Source organism: Psammomys obesus, unplaced genomic scaffold (genome assembly GCF_907164565.1).
Source record: "Psammomys obesus unplaced genomic scaffold, mPsaObe1.curated_primary_1811, whole genome shotgun sequence".
NCBI classification, from domain to species: Eukaryota; Metazoa; Chordata; class Mammalia; order Rodentia; family Muridae; genus Psammomys; species Psammomys obesus.
Genome location: NW_026590859.1, coordinates 9,456,403 through 9,471,424, shown reverse-complemented (window position 1 = coordinate 9,471,424; position 15,022 = coordinate 9,456,403). Strand labels below are relative to the sequence as shown.

The following is a 15,022-nucleotide window of genomic DNA, read 5'->3' as shown; positions in this document are numbered from 1 at the left end:
GGAAGGAAGGAAGGAAGGAAGGAAGGAAGGAAGGAAGGAAGGAAGGAAGGAAGGAAGTTAGGAAGTTAGGAAGGAGGGGCAGAGTGATTGCATCCTAAGAACCCCCGAGCAGATGCCAAGCCACCCCGTGCTTCGCCTAACCAGACAATGCTGGGCTAATTCTTTGCTGAGTCTCGCTTCACCCAGCTGGGCTCTGACTGTGTAGTCAGCAGGCAAGGCCAGGCAGGTGGGTGAGAGGTCAGCCACCCTGCCCAGCACATTCAGCCCAAAGCAGCTCCGACCCCTGGGCACCAGCGATACCCAGAGATGCCGTTGAAGCGGCTGCGTGCTCGCCTGTGATTTACACCCTGCAGTGGGGCCTCTCCCTGCCCGATTTATGACCACCTATCCCAGGAAGAGCATAAATCACCAGACCCTCGGCACTTTAAATCTCGGGGAGAGATAGGAGAAGACACCTAGGCTGCCTGCACTGTCTCCCCGGGGAATTGGAAGCAATTAGGGTCAGGCGGCTGGGCTGTACAAAGCCTGCAGACGATCAGGAGGTGAGTACCGGCTCCTGTGATCCCTGCTTCCTGCCCTTACTCTGGGTTTGGGGTTCATTACTCTTTCTACAAACAAAACCTCCCCAGGGAGGGCCTCTGACAGTGCAGAGAGCCAGTGGTTCTGCAAGCACGTGAATCTTTCAAAGCCAGAGGGAAAGGAAGTCTGAGACCAGGCAGTGTGTGAGGGAGAGATCGAGAGACACGACAGAGACAGCTGTCGTGGTTATCTAACCTACACCTAGACTCGTCTAGTTTTTCCCCATTTCTTTTATTTTATGAAGATCAGAGCCATGCCTGGTGGCACAAGCCTATAGTCCAAGCTACTCAGGAGACTGAGACAGGAGAATCAAGTTCAAGGCTTACCAAGGCTAAGGAGTGAGTTCAAAGCCAACCTGAATGACTTAGGGAGACCCTGCCTCAAAATAAAAAGTAATTGCTGTTTAAGATCGCTTGCTGCTCTTGCAGAGGGTCCAGAGCCCAAGTGGTGGCTCACAACTGTCTGCAGCTAGAGTTCCAGGAGATCTGACGCCCTCTTCTGGCCTCTGTGGGTACCACGCTCAACATGCTACATACAAACATACGTAGGCAAACAGCCGTACACATCATCATCATCATCATCATCATCATCATCATCATCATCATCATCATCTAATAAGAAAAAGGATGTCTATGGGCAGAGCTCAGTGGTAGAAGAGCTCGCCTAGCATTCACAGGGCCCTGGATCCAATCCCTAGAATCCTAAAACAGAGCAGCTCTGGGTCTGGCCTAAGGAGACTTGCAGACAGTCAGCATTGCAGAGCTGGGGTCTCTTTCTACTGCCTGTCTTTTTCTGTGCTGTATCTCCTCTGTTCCATGGAAAATAAGAAGACCAGATTCTCCATTGCTCTGATGTCAAATAGATACAAACAAGAGCTACAATGTATCACGTCTCTCTCCCAAAGCCAGCTCCTCTGGGGTATTCTGTCTTACACAGTAACATTCTCTAGTGCCTATGGGATCTCCATTCCACCCCGTTACTCTCTGAAGTTACCCTTCGCAAATATTAGTAAACAGCGTAGATATCATTAAACATGGCTCCTCCAACATCTAGACCCCAGGATGAGACTGGGTGTGCCTGGTTTTACCTCTTCAGCGTTTCCAGAGGCTCCTTACTGTCCATGATGCCAGTATCTGGATCCACCATGGTTAAACGGCACCTGGACACACATATAAAGCATCACCCAAGAACAAAGCAGAGAGGCCTTGCCCTTCCCCCACCCCCACAGGGACAGCAAAGGGTCTCACCGGGCGCAAGCTATCACCCGTTTCAGTTCCACATCCCCGATGAGAAGCTCATTCCAAGAATCCTAGAAAGTAAAGGACAAATTCTCATGAGCTCTTCTGGACCCCCACCTATTCGGGGACCTGAGAGGTGTCTAACCTAACGATGCCATTACGTCAGAGGTGGCAGTCTTCTCCTCGGTCCGGAGGGGCCAGCGGGCACCACAGCCTTTCTTCCTCAGCAACCTCAGGCCTCTCTCCTCTCTGAAAGCTTACCCACGCATGACACCCTCGGTTGGGTCTCCAGCACTGAGCGTGTCACACAACTTTACTCCTAGCCCTTGGAAAGCAGAGACACGAGAGCTTCTAGGCCAGACTTGCTGCATAGCAAGTTTGTTCCAGCACAGCCAGGGCTGTTGTTACACAGAGAAACCCTAATAATAATAAAATAAACGGAGGCTGTGTGTTGTCTTGCAGGAGAGCAGCATTCACTGCCCAGCGCCCATGTCGGGCCGCTCACAACCACCACAGTGCCAGCTCTAGGCAGCTGGATACCTGTCCTGGCCTCCAGCGGCCCCTGCATATACACACACCTCCACACGGAATTAAAATCAAATCTTTTTATTTAAAAATAAAAGGGACTCTTCTCTTAAAAAAAAATTATAAAAAGGAAAATTCAGGTTAAAAAAATCTAGCATCTGGAAAGCACCTGTTTAGCAAAAGAAAGGAGGAAGCTTCACACCAAGCTGGAAACATGTCGGACCCGGAAGAAGTCACGGGAGTCTTGGTCTGGACGTGATGGCTGGAGGTAATGTCGCAAAACAAGATGGGCTTAGAGCCAAAACGTCCTGGAGAGAGCTGGCTGTGCCTGAGCTTGGCTATATTTCATTACAGGTCCAATTTGCAGTTTATAGAACATTCATAGGAAATAAAACCTAAGAGAGTCAGCTGTGGGGCTGGAGAGATGGCTCCATGGTTAAGAACTCAGAGGTCCTGAGTTCAATCCCCAGCAACCACAGGGTGGCTCACAGCCGTCTATACTGGGATCTGCTGCCCTCTTCTGGCGTGGAGGTATATATGCAGATATGGCACTCATTCACTCAATAAATAAATCTTTAAAAATGAAAAGAAAGTCAGCTGTGCCACAGTGGCAGAACTTGAGTGCTGGAGAGGGGGCATAACCTTTTTAAATTATTACAGAGGTGGATGTTGTTTGTTTGTTTGTTTGTTTGTTTGTTTGTTTGTTTGTTTCATGGCCAAGTTCAGTGAAGGAATGTAGTGACCCAGGCAGCTGTTGGAAAGCAAAAAGCATTCTGGGTAGGAGAGGAGGCTGAAGGCCACCTGGGAGCATGTGTGTGCAGATGAGTGGAAGGGGATGTGTGTCCTACCTTTCCAGGACCAAACTTAGGTTGTCACGTTTGTCCGGTAAGTGTCTTTATGAACGGGGCCAGCTTACAGGCTTACACAGCATTTTGAGAGATTGAGGCTGTTATTGAACAAGACAGTCACATGGGAAAGTGTAAGAGCTCCCACAGAGCCCCTGAGAGCTTGCCCCTTGCTTCTCTAGGGTTCAAGAGAGAACAGTCTGTGGCCCGGGTGTGATGATGGATGACAGTCAGGCCTAGCAGGTGGCCAGGAACCAAGAGTCACCAGGCAAGTGCATGTGACTGGGTCTGAGAGGGGGAGGGGCAGAGGGAAGAGTCAGGTGCAAATTTTCAATGCCAAATTCTGGGAAAGAGTGTTGTAACCCAGGCAGCTGTTGGAAAGCAAAGAGGACTCTGGGTAGGAGAGGAGGCTGAGGGTAGGCTGGGAGCATGCAGCTTCAGAGCTGAGCCCTTCAGAGGGAGGCCAGGGCTGTCTGTGCCTCAGGAGTGCCAGGTAGCAACTGACAGGCGGTGACACTGCAAGATCGGTGCAGAGAGAGAGAGGTAGAGAGAGAGAGAGCCTCCTAGCCACAAGCTCGGACATATGGCCATCGCCACAAAGGAACACGGGCCTTGCTGGGTCATCGCGTAAGGGTGTGTGCCGTTCATTCACTGCACAAGCGTTTTGCCATCTTCTGAGGAATGGGCATGTTTGAAGCTGATAACAGGCCAGGAATGTGTTACACAAAACATCAGAAGTGAGCTAGCAAGATGGCTCACTGGTGAGGACACTTGCCACCAAGTCTGAAGACCTGCATTCAATCCCTGGGACCCACATGCCTGAAACAATTTCCACATGTTGTGCTTCATACACTTACTGTGTCGGGTACACACATTAATCAATCAATTAACAAAACTACAATGTTTTAAAAATCAAGGATGTATTTCTTTGCATTCCTTGAATGGAATTCCTGGATTGCTCTTTTCCCAGCATTCCTGGTTCACCTTCCTATGCAAAGCTGAGAGACAGAGTTAGTCCCCCCCACCCACCCAAATGAGGGGTTAGAGCTCAATCACTTGGCCCATGTCTTTCCATAGAACCCAAGGAAACTGTCAGAGGTAAGGGCCTCTTTCCAGTCTCTGTTGCCTCTCCCTTTCCGAATACACACAAAAGGTATGGCCAGAAGCAAATTCCTACTTGAAGGCCGACATCTCTTCTAGGTGCCCACAGCTGGCCTCCATCCCTGGCCTCTATGCCAGGGCCTCCTAAATGTTTTCCAATTCACAGCCACTTTTTACCTGGGAAATCTTTACGTGATCCCCAAGCATCCAAATATACAAAATAGGTACAGGGACCAAAGGTTTGTTGGTAATGAATCATAAAAGCTCCTTTAAAACAATTCTTCAGAGTATTTACCAAGGACAAAAGTGAACCTGTATGGTAAGAAGATGTTTGTTCATCTGACAATATACAGTCCAAAGAAATTCTAACTGGATGTGTGCTAAGAACTGAAGGTAAAAAAATACTGCCACTGTTTTCTGTCATGAAACCATTAGGCCTCAACAAGAGCAGAAACTTGTATGTACAATGTACAATACAACCGCAGCAACTCACAGCAAATGAAAGTCTCAAATCCAAGCCAGCATGTTAGTTATGCTGTGTGGCATGATGGTACTCAGTGCAAAGTGCCTGCCGTGTGTTCAGAACCAAGGCTGCAGTGAAGTCACGTGTTACAGTATGGGTCAATGCTGCCAGAAACACGCCAGAGTCATTATGTTTTTGACTTGTTGCACATTCGTTACTGTGTTAGTTACTTTTCTGCTGCTGTGATAAAACACTATGACCAAGGGAACTTATAGAAGAAGGGGTTTGTTGGGGCTTATTGCAGAAGTTAGGGTCTAGGCTGACTGAGCAAAGGCCTAGGAGTGGGGGCAGAAAGCTGAGGGCTCACACCGTGAACCACAGCACAAGCAAAGAGAGCAGACTGGAAATGTCACAAAGTCGCACCTCCTACCCCTCCCCCAAACTGTGCTGCCAGCCGGAGGCCAGCTATTCAAATGCAGGACCCTATGGGGACATCTCATTCAAACCATCACTACTGCCATTCCTCACGATTCTCACACTCAGTTCTGCCAGCACCTGCCTCATGACAGATCAAAGTCAACATCTAAAGGCTATTACAGAGGTAAGTCAGCTGCCGGGACCACATGGGACACTAGGAACCAGCGTCACAGTTCTCCATGCGGAAGCACAGTGTGGGACACCCGAGGGCAGGAAGAGGGGAGCCCTGGAAGTGACTGGGAGTGGCAACATCAGTGGATACGTGCTCCACCCCCGACCCAGCAGCCATGCTAAAAATGCTGGTCTCCCTCAAGGGAGTCACCAGCTCAGCAGGAACCAGGCAGGGTGGGGTGGGGCAGCAAGACAAAGCAAGCACCTTATCGGTTCCCCGAGTGACACACAGTCCACGCAGTCCACACTGAGAAAAGTAGCTCAGCAGTCGCTCTGCCTGCTCAGGATTCTCCCTGTCACGCTCGGACCTCACCCAGCAGCATCTCTGTGTCTTCCACAGGTGATCCTTCACTTCTTAGGAACTTAGAATCCCTGTGCAGCCTAGAGACAGCCCCCTGCAATAGTCTGCTCCAGCGTTAATAGCTGTTATCCTTTTGTTGTTGTTGTTACTTTGAGAAAGGGTCTTATGTAGCTCGGGCTGACCAAAAACTCATATAGCTGAGCCTGGCTTTGAACTCCTAATCCTGCCTCTACCTTCATTTCTTTGATTACAGTTATGGGCTTCCTGGCAATAACTATTGCATCTTTCACAAAATCAAAAGAAGCAGGCTGTGCAGGCCAACTGTTACCTCTGCATAAACACCGCATCCTGAAATGACTATGTTGGGCCTGAAGTTTGATACTTTCACCCTCTTCTCCATCCTGGAGTTGAGATCTTCCAACGATGCCTCAGAAAGGACCAAGAATGGACTTGCATCTGAGTAGGCCACCTGACAAGGAAGCAGACATTGGGATATAACATGGCCTAGAAACGCCTCATAGGGGCATCATGGGTCTAGTCCCTGAAAATTCAGCCCCTACCCACGACACACACATCTTTATAACTAGTTTTCTAGGTTTTTGTCCCATAGAAATGTCATAGCAATTTAAATCCTTAACTGTCCTTGCAGAACTTCATGACACAGAGGAGCTGGAGTTACGGCTCAGCAGCTAAGAGCACTGGTTACTCTTGCAGAGATCCAGGGTTCAGTTCCCAGCACCCACAAGGCAGCTCACAACCAGCTGTAACTCCAGTTCTAGGGGATTTGACGCCCTCTTCTGGCCTTCATTGGCACTGCACATATGTGCTACCTAGACATACATTCAGGCAAAACACCCATAGGTGTACAATTTTATTTTATTTTGTCTTGTTTTATTATGAACAGAGCATGACCTCAGAACCCTACAGCTGTCAGTGGATATGTTCCCTTAAAGCCATCATTTCAGCTTCCTAAGCATCCATTTCCTTAGCGTTTAATAAGGTGGCCGAGTTTGGTGTTTTCATTATGTTGAGAAAACGTTCACTAGTTTGGTTTTCTTTATAAAGAAAACGTTGAAGTTGTCTGCAGTGCAGTGCAGTGCTCTGCACCCTGAGCCTTGCAGCCTTGCACCTTGAAGAGCCAGCCTGACCATGTGAAGGCTGAGGCCCCACTCCCGCTCTGACACACAGCTGTAAGAAAGCTAAAATGTTTGGACCACACCGCTGCAGAACTGATTGAAAATGACCCCATTGAAGAATACATAGTGCTGGACCTCTGCTGGCACCAGAAAGCTTACACAGACAGGAAAGTGGATTCTCCAAGGCAGGGCAGGCTCCCTCAAAATCAAGGAACCAGGAATCCCACTCATGGACCTGGCAGGAACCAGTTTATCCCCATGAGACACTTGTGGCTCTCCTTTTGGCTATGAGACTATAGATACAACGGATCCCAAGAAACTGGAATATTCCCAGAAATCTTAGGTCAGGGTAGAAGAAAGGGGCTGGGGCCATGGTGTCAGCCCTGGGGGAAGGTTTTGACTCTCAGGAAGAGAGTTCACATTTCTGACAACTTTCAGGGGAAACTGGAGCCTAGATCCTGGTGATGGGCAGGACTTACTCCTTCTGCATACCGTTGCCCCTCTATTTAGAAGCCTGGCTCCTGAGGGCTGTCAGGGCCAAGGCTGTGAGCATGGCAAGTGCTTTCTTTCTGGCTATTGCTTGGAGTGCCTGGCGGTTGCCATGGACACCGCAGCATTAGCATATCAGGGATGTGTCACCTGTGGGAAAGCCCACAACAGTTTTTCTCCACCCTCAGACCACACCAAGCCGCTCACAAGCCCTTTACCTTGTCCTTGGGCCCGAACAAACTGATCATTTGCTGAGAACTTCTGGGACACATGCTGGGCTCAAAGTGCACCAGGCGACAGGGCGTCTTCAGGAAGCTACTGATCCACTTGGCTGCAGCCTCTCCACAGTCCCGGCCCTGCACCTCCAGACTTTTTATTCTGCAGCAGGGACAGGGTGACAGGTGGAGACAATTTGGATGCTCTGAGTAAGACAATACCAAGTTCAGGGATGGATCAGAAAAGCTGCAATGGTCTGTGATGTAGCCGACATTCCTTCATCGTCAGGGGTTAATACAAGGATGAGGACCACCCAGAACCCAACGTAATTCCTCGATTGAGGAATTGCCTAAATCAAGTTGGCATGTCTCAACTGTTAACTGATGTTGGAAGAGCCAGCTCACTGCGGTAGAAGGGAGAGGGAGGAGGGAGACAGAGAGAGATACAGAGAGAGAACTTACTGTTTATTGGGGTTTGAACCTAAAACTTGGTGCATGCTAAGCAAATGCTCTACCACTGAACCACGTCTCCATTCTTCTTTTTACCTGTCCTTCATTTTTTCAGATAGTATCCCACTGAGTTGCCTTTTTACTTCTGATCCTTCTGCCTCAGTATCCCTCCTGTTGGTTTACCTGCCTGGCTGAGATGGATAGACTATGGGTTTCCTTGAGCATTCATGGGTTTTTGTTTGTTTGCTTGCTTGCTTTGATTTGTTTTTGTTTTGTTTTGATTTTGAGACAGGGTTTCTCTGTGTAGTTCTAGATGTTCCAGAATTAAACCTGTAGGTTAGGCTGGCCTCAAAGGCATAGATCCACCTGCCTCTGCCTCCCAAGAGCTGAGACCAAAGGTGTGTGTCACCATGACCAACTCTTGTTGCATATTAATTAAAAATGCAGAAGCAGGCTGGAGAGATAGCTGTCCTGAGTTCAATTCCCAGCAACCACCTGGTGGCTCCCAACCATCTACAATGAGATCTGGTGCCCTCTTCTGGCATGCAGGTGTAGACGTAGACAGAACATTGTATACATAATAAATAAGTAAATCTTTTTTTAAAATGCAGAAGCAATAACAAAAGTATAATTAAGCCAAAAAAGTTTCCCATAATTAGAAAAAGGAAATTCTAGCTGATTTCTCAGTTGCTCAGCCAGGTCCTAGGGCACCCACCTTCCCTCAGGCTGTCAGTGCTCAGGAGGTGAGCTTCTGGATGGTGTGCCTGAGCAATGAGCCCTTCCTCCAACCTGAACAGAGGATACCTTTCCAGTCACAGCTGTTCTTTTCCACTTTGCAACTCTCCTGCTTTGAGCTAAATATCGTATCTACTAGGGCATTGCTACCAGAGCCCTTGGCAAGGACAGTCCTGTGACAGATTGTAGGACTTCCCCTCTCCTAGGACACCCTCCCGACCTAACACCCAGTTTTGTCCTACATTCTCTCAGTTTCATGTCATTGTGTTTTCCCCCCTTCCCTGGTTGCTCTCTACACAGAACTATATTTCATTAATTAATTTATGTTTGAGTTTGGGGTTCAAACCTAGAGCATTGAGCATGCTAGGCAAGTTCTCTACCACTGAGCCACGCCCTCAGCCTGCTTACACTGGGCTTTTGAGTCCCTTGTCCCCACACCAGCGTTACTTTCTCATGTGTTCTCTCATGATGCAGAGGAGGACAATGTGCAATCGATGGCTAACTGTTAATAATGTACTTCCTGGAGCCCTCCATTGTTTGCATGTCCTCGAAACTGCAAGAGCATCATCACAATCTGGATTTAAATATGAATGAATACACACACACACACATATATAGGACAAAGAAGTGAAATATTATGCATGAAGAGATAGAGGGCTAAGGAAAAGGGGGCATGAAATATCTTACATTTTCTGATACATGTAGAATCTAGATTTGACTATCTATCTATCTATCTATCTATCTATCTATCTATCTATCTATCTATCTATGTAAAGACAGGGTTTCACGTAGCCCAGGCTGGCCTTGAATTCACCAAACACTCAAGACTGACCCTGAACTTCAGACCTCCCTGCCCCCACCTCTGCCTGATGGAATTTCAGGTGTGTACCACCATGCCTAGATTATGTGGTATTGGAGAGTAAATCCAGGGTTTTGTGTGCGGCGGCAAACACCTGACCAACTGAGCTGCACCGGCCCTGTATGAACAAGTGATATGAAATATTGAGATGATTATTTGGGGGGAACTGTGGGAGGGGTATCGGACAAGGGAGTCCCATCTTGTTCATGGGACGAATATGAACAAGATGCACGACGTGGGGAAAGATGTCATAATGAAATCCATCTGTTATCTTGCAAGCTAATGAACATTAAAACAATTAAAGGCTAAGGTAAAGAATAATTGCATGTGTATTTGGTCCCACAGGCCAGAGGCCTGCTCTACTCACCTGCACTGGAGCACGGGGTTTGTGGGAGGCGGGGTGACGGGCAGCAGCAGGTCCTTTGTGTAGGCTGCACTGAGCATCAGGGTGCTATCATTGCAGGTCATCGAGATCAGGACCAAGCGAGGCTCCTGCCGGGCAGTGACCATCTTCCCCTCTTCATCGATCACAAGCCAAAACCTGACATTGTCAAAACACAGGCTGCTGGAAACCAGCAAAAGCACCAGAGTTGTAGTTTCCCAGCTCATACTTCCTCCCCGTAAGCCTGGAGTGTGTGTTATATGTGTTAATTTGTGTGTGTGTGTGTGTGTGTGTGTGTGTGTGTTAATTTTAAAGAAATGAATAACCACTCAAGAATTCATGTGTAACAGATGGAACACTTTGAGCCAAAGATGTTAATTATAGTTTATCCCAATTGCCAGGACTAGATCACATTGGTTAAACATTCCCCAAGGATCTTAGAATCTACTTCATAGAAAGCCAGAGGGTCACAAGGAACCAATGAGCTCTCAGGGACAGAAAAATAAGATGGTTTCTCAAGGAGTTTGCAGCCATGGAATCCAGCTGAGTAACAGGTGGTACCGATTCCATGTGCTACCTTTATTTTTAAATTTTATGTGTTTGCCTTTGTGTATGTGCACGTCAGGCATGCAAAGCCCGCAAAGGCCAGGGAAGGGTATAAGATACATTGCAGCTGGAGCTACAAGTGGTTGCCAGCTTCCATGTGAGTGCTGGCCACAAAACCCGTTCACCTGCAAGAGCAGCAGGTGCGTTTAACTGCTGAGCCATCTCTCCAGCCCTCCCCAGCAAATGCTTCAATACTGGGTGTGATGAACTCTGCAGTGGGTTGGAAAGGTCTGGTGTCCACCCCTACAGTACTTTCCAACCCACTATTCCCCGGGTTTAGAAACACTTCCCGGAAACATGCTCACTGGAGACAGGAGAGCAACGGATAGAACTGTTTACAGAGGAAGCACGGGGCAGCTCCTCCCCTCTGCCAGGGGAGTGAAGGCTCGGGAAGAGGCTACTGCTTACCGGCCTGCTTCTCATAGTTTGTTCTACCTGCCTTCTTAAACAAGCCAGGACCACCAACCCAGGAGCGGCACTCCCTGCAGGGAATTAATTGGGCCTTTTTCACATCAATCATTAATCAAGAACATGCCCCCACAGACTTGCCGACAGGCAATCTGATGGAGGCCTGTTCTCAGCTGAGAGTCCTCTTCCCACATAAGTGTAAATTGTGTCAAGCTCACACACACACACACACACACACACACACACACACACACACAAATCAGCAGGATACCCCTATTTACCATCTTATACCTGAGACTAATTGGGCATTCATATGATTGAAATTAAATGTGTTCTGGGAAGGAACGTGTGCAGCCAGAAAGCTAGTCTATGACTTAAGGTATCAACCGAGGTGGAGAGCCTCCCTCACCACGCCTCATAGTAACTAGGCCCTCATCCCTTTGATCCTAGCCTGAAATAGTCATCAGGGCCCTTGAGCACTCACGTGGCCTCTTGTCAGTCTTGATTCTAGAGTGTAGACCTTATTCTGTTGCTCAGATTCAAATAAAGTTAGCAGCTTCTTTGGTGAGCCTGTGCGAGCCCTGATTTCCAGTTTTCTGGAGAAGAGGCCAAGAATTCTGGAAAGGCCCAGCCCAGACACCCAGCATAAGCCACACAAAGAATGGGAGTCATGGCGGTGAGTGCACTCTGTGTTGTGCAACCTTCACCGCCGTGTCCAAAACTTGTCATCGTTCCAAACAGAAAATCTGTGCCCATGAAGCAATAACTCGCCACGCCCACTCCCTCCCGCCCCAGAACCTCCTCTCCACTTTTTGTCTATGAATTTGGAGTCAAGCAGTTGGAACCGGACTCATGTCTCTCTGCCCGGCTCATTTAAACTGGCACTGCGTTTTCATTGCCCATCTACGTCATCAAACGCAACGGAACGCCACTTTCTTCAGGTCTGGTTGCTATTTCACCGTCTGTACAAACCATGTTTGACTTAATCTCCTCATCCATTTATGGACTTTTGGGCCATTTCCTCTTCTTCCTTGCTGCTGTGCACAGTCAAGTTTCGATGTTGTGAGAGTGTTCCTTATACTCAAGGCCCTGTTCCGTTTTCGGCTCCTTCTGGGAAACACACCAGCACGTGCGAGCCGTTAAGCTCAGCGTCTTAGCTCAGCGCTCTAGAATGTTCTCCAACTTACTTGACTGGAAGTGCCTGACCATTTTCAAGCTTTCAGTGTAAGCTGTTGACTTCCTTTTCTAAGGCCTCCCTAGTGCTCCCCAGACAGCCTCCAGGACCCTTCCTCTCTGTTCCCTGGTACTTGTGACAGTACTTGTCACCCCAGGAAGGCAGTTGTTCATTTTTGTTTGTTTGTTTGAATTTGTTATTGTTGTTGTTTATTTATTTGTTTGTTTTGCTTACAGTCCCTGGGAGCTTGTGACAAACGTGAAGAATTTGTCACCACAGCTGAGGTGCAAATTCAGAACATGTTTTCTGAATCGGGTCAATGCCCTTTACCCATGAGGCTGATAGAAACTATCTAAAGCCAATAGCTACTATATGTGAGGCCCACTGCACAAAGCAGAGAAGAGCAAAGGTTCTTGACTGACTGAAGAAGAGGTGAGCAGCTGACCTTTGAACTTTCCGGAACTACTGTGTCTTGGTGAAAGGAGCATTCATGTGTTTTCAAGTGATGGGGAAGAGAACAGGGAGTCTGGCAATCAGCCAGACAGCTTCGACTCAGCCACCACCAGCCTCTAATGGTCTATGGTTCCTCAGACATCAAGAATTGCAAAGCACAAGGTGATGAGGGGCGAGCACACAAGGTCCACACAAGGTCCTCGGGTCTGGTGGGAGGGCAGAGTTGCTGGCCCTTCCCAGGAGTCCACACCACTCCTCAGTCACTCCTCAGCCTACCCTTAATCGCTGTTTACAAACCCCAGGTTCAGCCGCGCCCTGAACCTTTATCTGAACCTTGGGAAACTAACACTCGAAGATTTTTTTTTTTTTTTTTTAAGTTGCAAGGAAGTGTTCAACTTCTGTGGTAAAAATGAGCCGTGCCTCTCCAGATGCCCCCTGCGCTTTGGGATCCGCTGTCTTAATTTCTCTTAAGTTCAAGTAAAGTGACCAGGGGCCAATCCCTTCCAGGTCCCAAAGTGGAGGGATATTGAAGTTTCTGCTTGCAGATTGGCCGGCAGCGTGGGGGATGCCTCCAAGATCTTGCAGCGCAAGATCTGAAATAGCTAGGGGAGAATGGACAGAGAGAGGTCCATCTCCAGAAAGCTGGGGAAACCGGGAGAGGTCAGAGTTCCAGCCCCACCCCCACCCCCCAGCTAGCAGATGAAGGGCGAGGGTCCCTTTTCCCCAGCTCCTGGGTCTCTTGGGTAGGAAGGATGGGACCTGTGAGTCCCCGCTGACCTCCCGCACCCACCCAGCCTGGGTCAGCGAAGCGCAGCGCTGGGCTCCGCGTACCTGTCGCGCAGGTGGCCGCAGCGCAGCCCCATGGCAGTACACTCCGCCTCGCTCACCGACACTCCCTTGCAGGACTTGACCGGGTAGATCCAGAGCTGGGCCACCGTCCCCACCTGCTGCAGCGGCCCGCGCCGCCGCCGCCAGGCCACAGTCCCCAGCCCCACCGCGGCCAGGCCCAGCGCGGCGACACCGAGCCAGATGTGCCGCGGCCGCGCGGGGACCTGGGACGCGGAGAAGGCGAGGAGGGTCAGCGCCCAGGAGCCTGAGGCACCCATGGCCTGAGCGGGCAGAGTGGGTGCTGATACACCTCAGGAGCCCGAGGGACCAGGCGCGACTGTAGCCAGCGGCCTGACGGGACCTGAGCCCAAAGGCCAGCAGCTCCTGATCCTTCCCCGCCAATCCAAGGGGCGGGAGGCGGTGGCTCAGCTATGGGGTTCTCACTCAGTAGTCCCCACCTCCTTCCCTTACTCCCTCCCTCCTTTCTTTCTTCCCTCCTTCTTTCCTTCACTCACTCGCTGACCCTCCCCCACGATCAATCAGTGCAGGAGTGTAGCTTATTTACATGTTTGTAGGGTTGTTTGACCTAAAACACACAACATTTGCAGAACAGGGTGTGATTTTGAAACTAGAAACCAAGCTGCAGGCAGCCGCCCTTCTGGGGACTGTGTGGAGGAGCAGTTTGGCAGCGGTCAGGGTCAAGGAGCTTCCAGCCAGCTGTGATCTGACCTGAAAAGATCCGGAGGAGGCTCTGAGGATCTACAGGGCTGAGCCAGGATCTCGCTTCTCCTTGCCTAGGCCTCAGAGCTACCCTCAAGTGCACAGACCTTGGACTGGTACTTAAACCACCAGGCTCTTTTCTCTGCCGGTCCCTGGCACTTTGAGGCAGACTCTGCTGCTTGTCACTTCCAAATGTCACCGTATCTTGAACGACAAAGCCAAGGCCAGCCCAGTGCCTTAGGCACCAAGGCACCTGTTTGATGTGTCAAGCTGTTAAAATGCCAGGTCTTTATTCCAGGCTGTTCTAACAGGGAGAAAGCTATTTCTCTACTACAACAGGGCAGAGGGACCGAACTTTGTACTAAAAACAAAGGCTGACCGGTCAGCTGAGGCCAGTGAACTCATGCGTAGCCATCTGTGTGCTCAACTCTTCCCACAGTGGCCTCTGAGTCAGGGGCTCCAGCTGTGTCACACATTGCCTGGCCCTCTGTGACATCCTCCTTTTCTCAGGTTTCATGCCAGTTTCAGCCAAGGGGCAGAGGGCAACGGGGGTGGGCGTAGGTGGCTGCAGGCGGCGAGGCTGGAAAGAAGGTTTTTCTAAAGAGAGGCTTGTGTCCCTTCCTCTGGCCATCAGACTTTTCAAACGGTAGACCCCAAGAAACTGGAAAACCCTCTTCCCCACCCCACCCCAAGTCTCAGGCTGAGAGAAGGAAAAGGCTGGGAGCCTAGGTGTCAGCTGCAGGGGGAGCCTGTCTCCCAGAAAGAGTCCACACCGGTCCGACAACAGGCCTCCTTTCCAGAGAGGCTGCAGTGGGCACATTGGAGGTTCTGCGATGGCAGGATCACACCTTGCCCGGAAGGATCCTG

At 49.7% G+C, this 15,022-nt stretch overlaps 1 protein-coding gene across 1 annotated transcript in view; it reads right to left on the bottom strand.

Annotated features, from left to right (window-relative positions):
* Nucleotides 1-13,857, bottom strand: part of LOC129678417 (mitochondrial amidoxime-reducing component 1-like) — a 19,986-nt gene extending 6,129 nt beyond the window's left edge. The window contains exons 1-6 of the mRNA XM_055609188.1: nt 13,439-13,857; nt 9,952-10,125; nt 7,544-7,703; nt 6,029-6,169; nt 1,827-1,888; nt 1,667-1,738 (exon numbers count right to left, since the gene is read on the bottom strand). Of these exons, the coding sequence (XP_055465163.1) occupies nt 1,667-1,738; nt 1,827-1,888; nt 6,029-6,169; nt 7,544-7,703; nt 9,952-10,125; nt 13,439-13,713 (884 nt within the window). The 5' untranslated portion in view covers nt 13,714-13,857. The remainder of the gene's footprint in view (nt 1-1,666; nt 1,739-1,826; nt 1,889-6,028; nt 6,170-7,543; nt 7,704-9,951; nt 10,126-13,438) is intronic.
* Between the last annotated feature and the right edge of the window lie 1,165 nt (nt 13,858-15,022).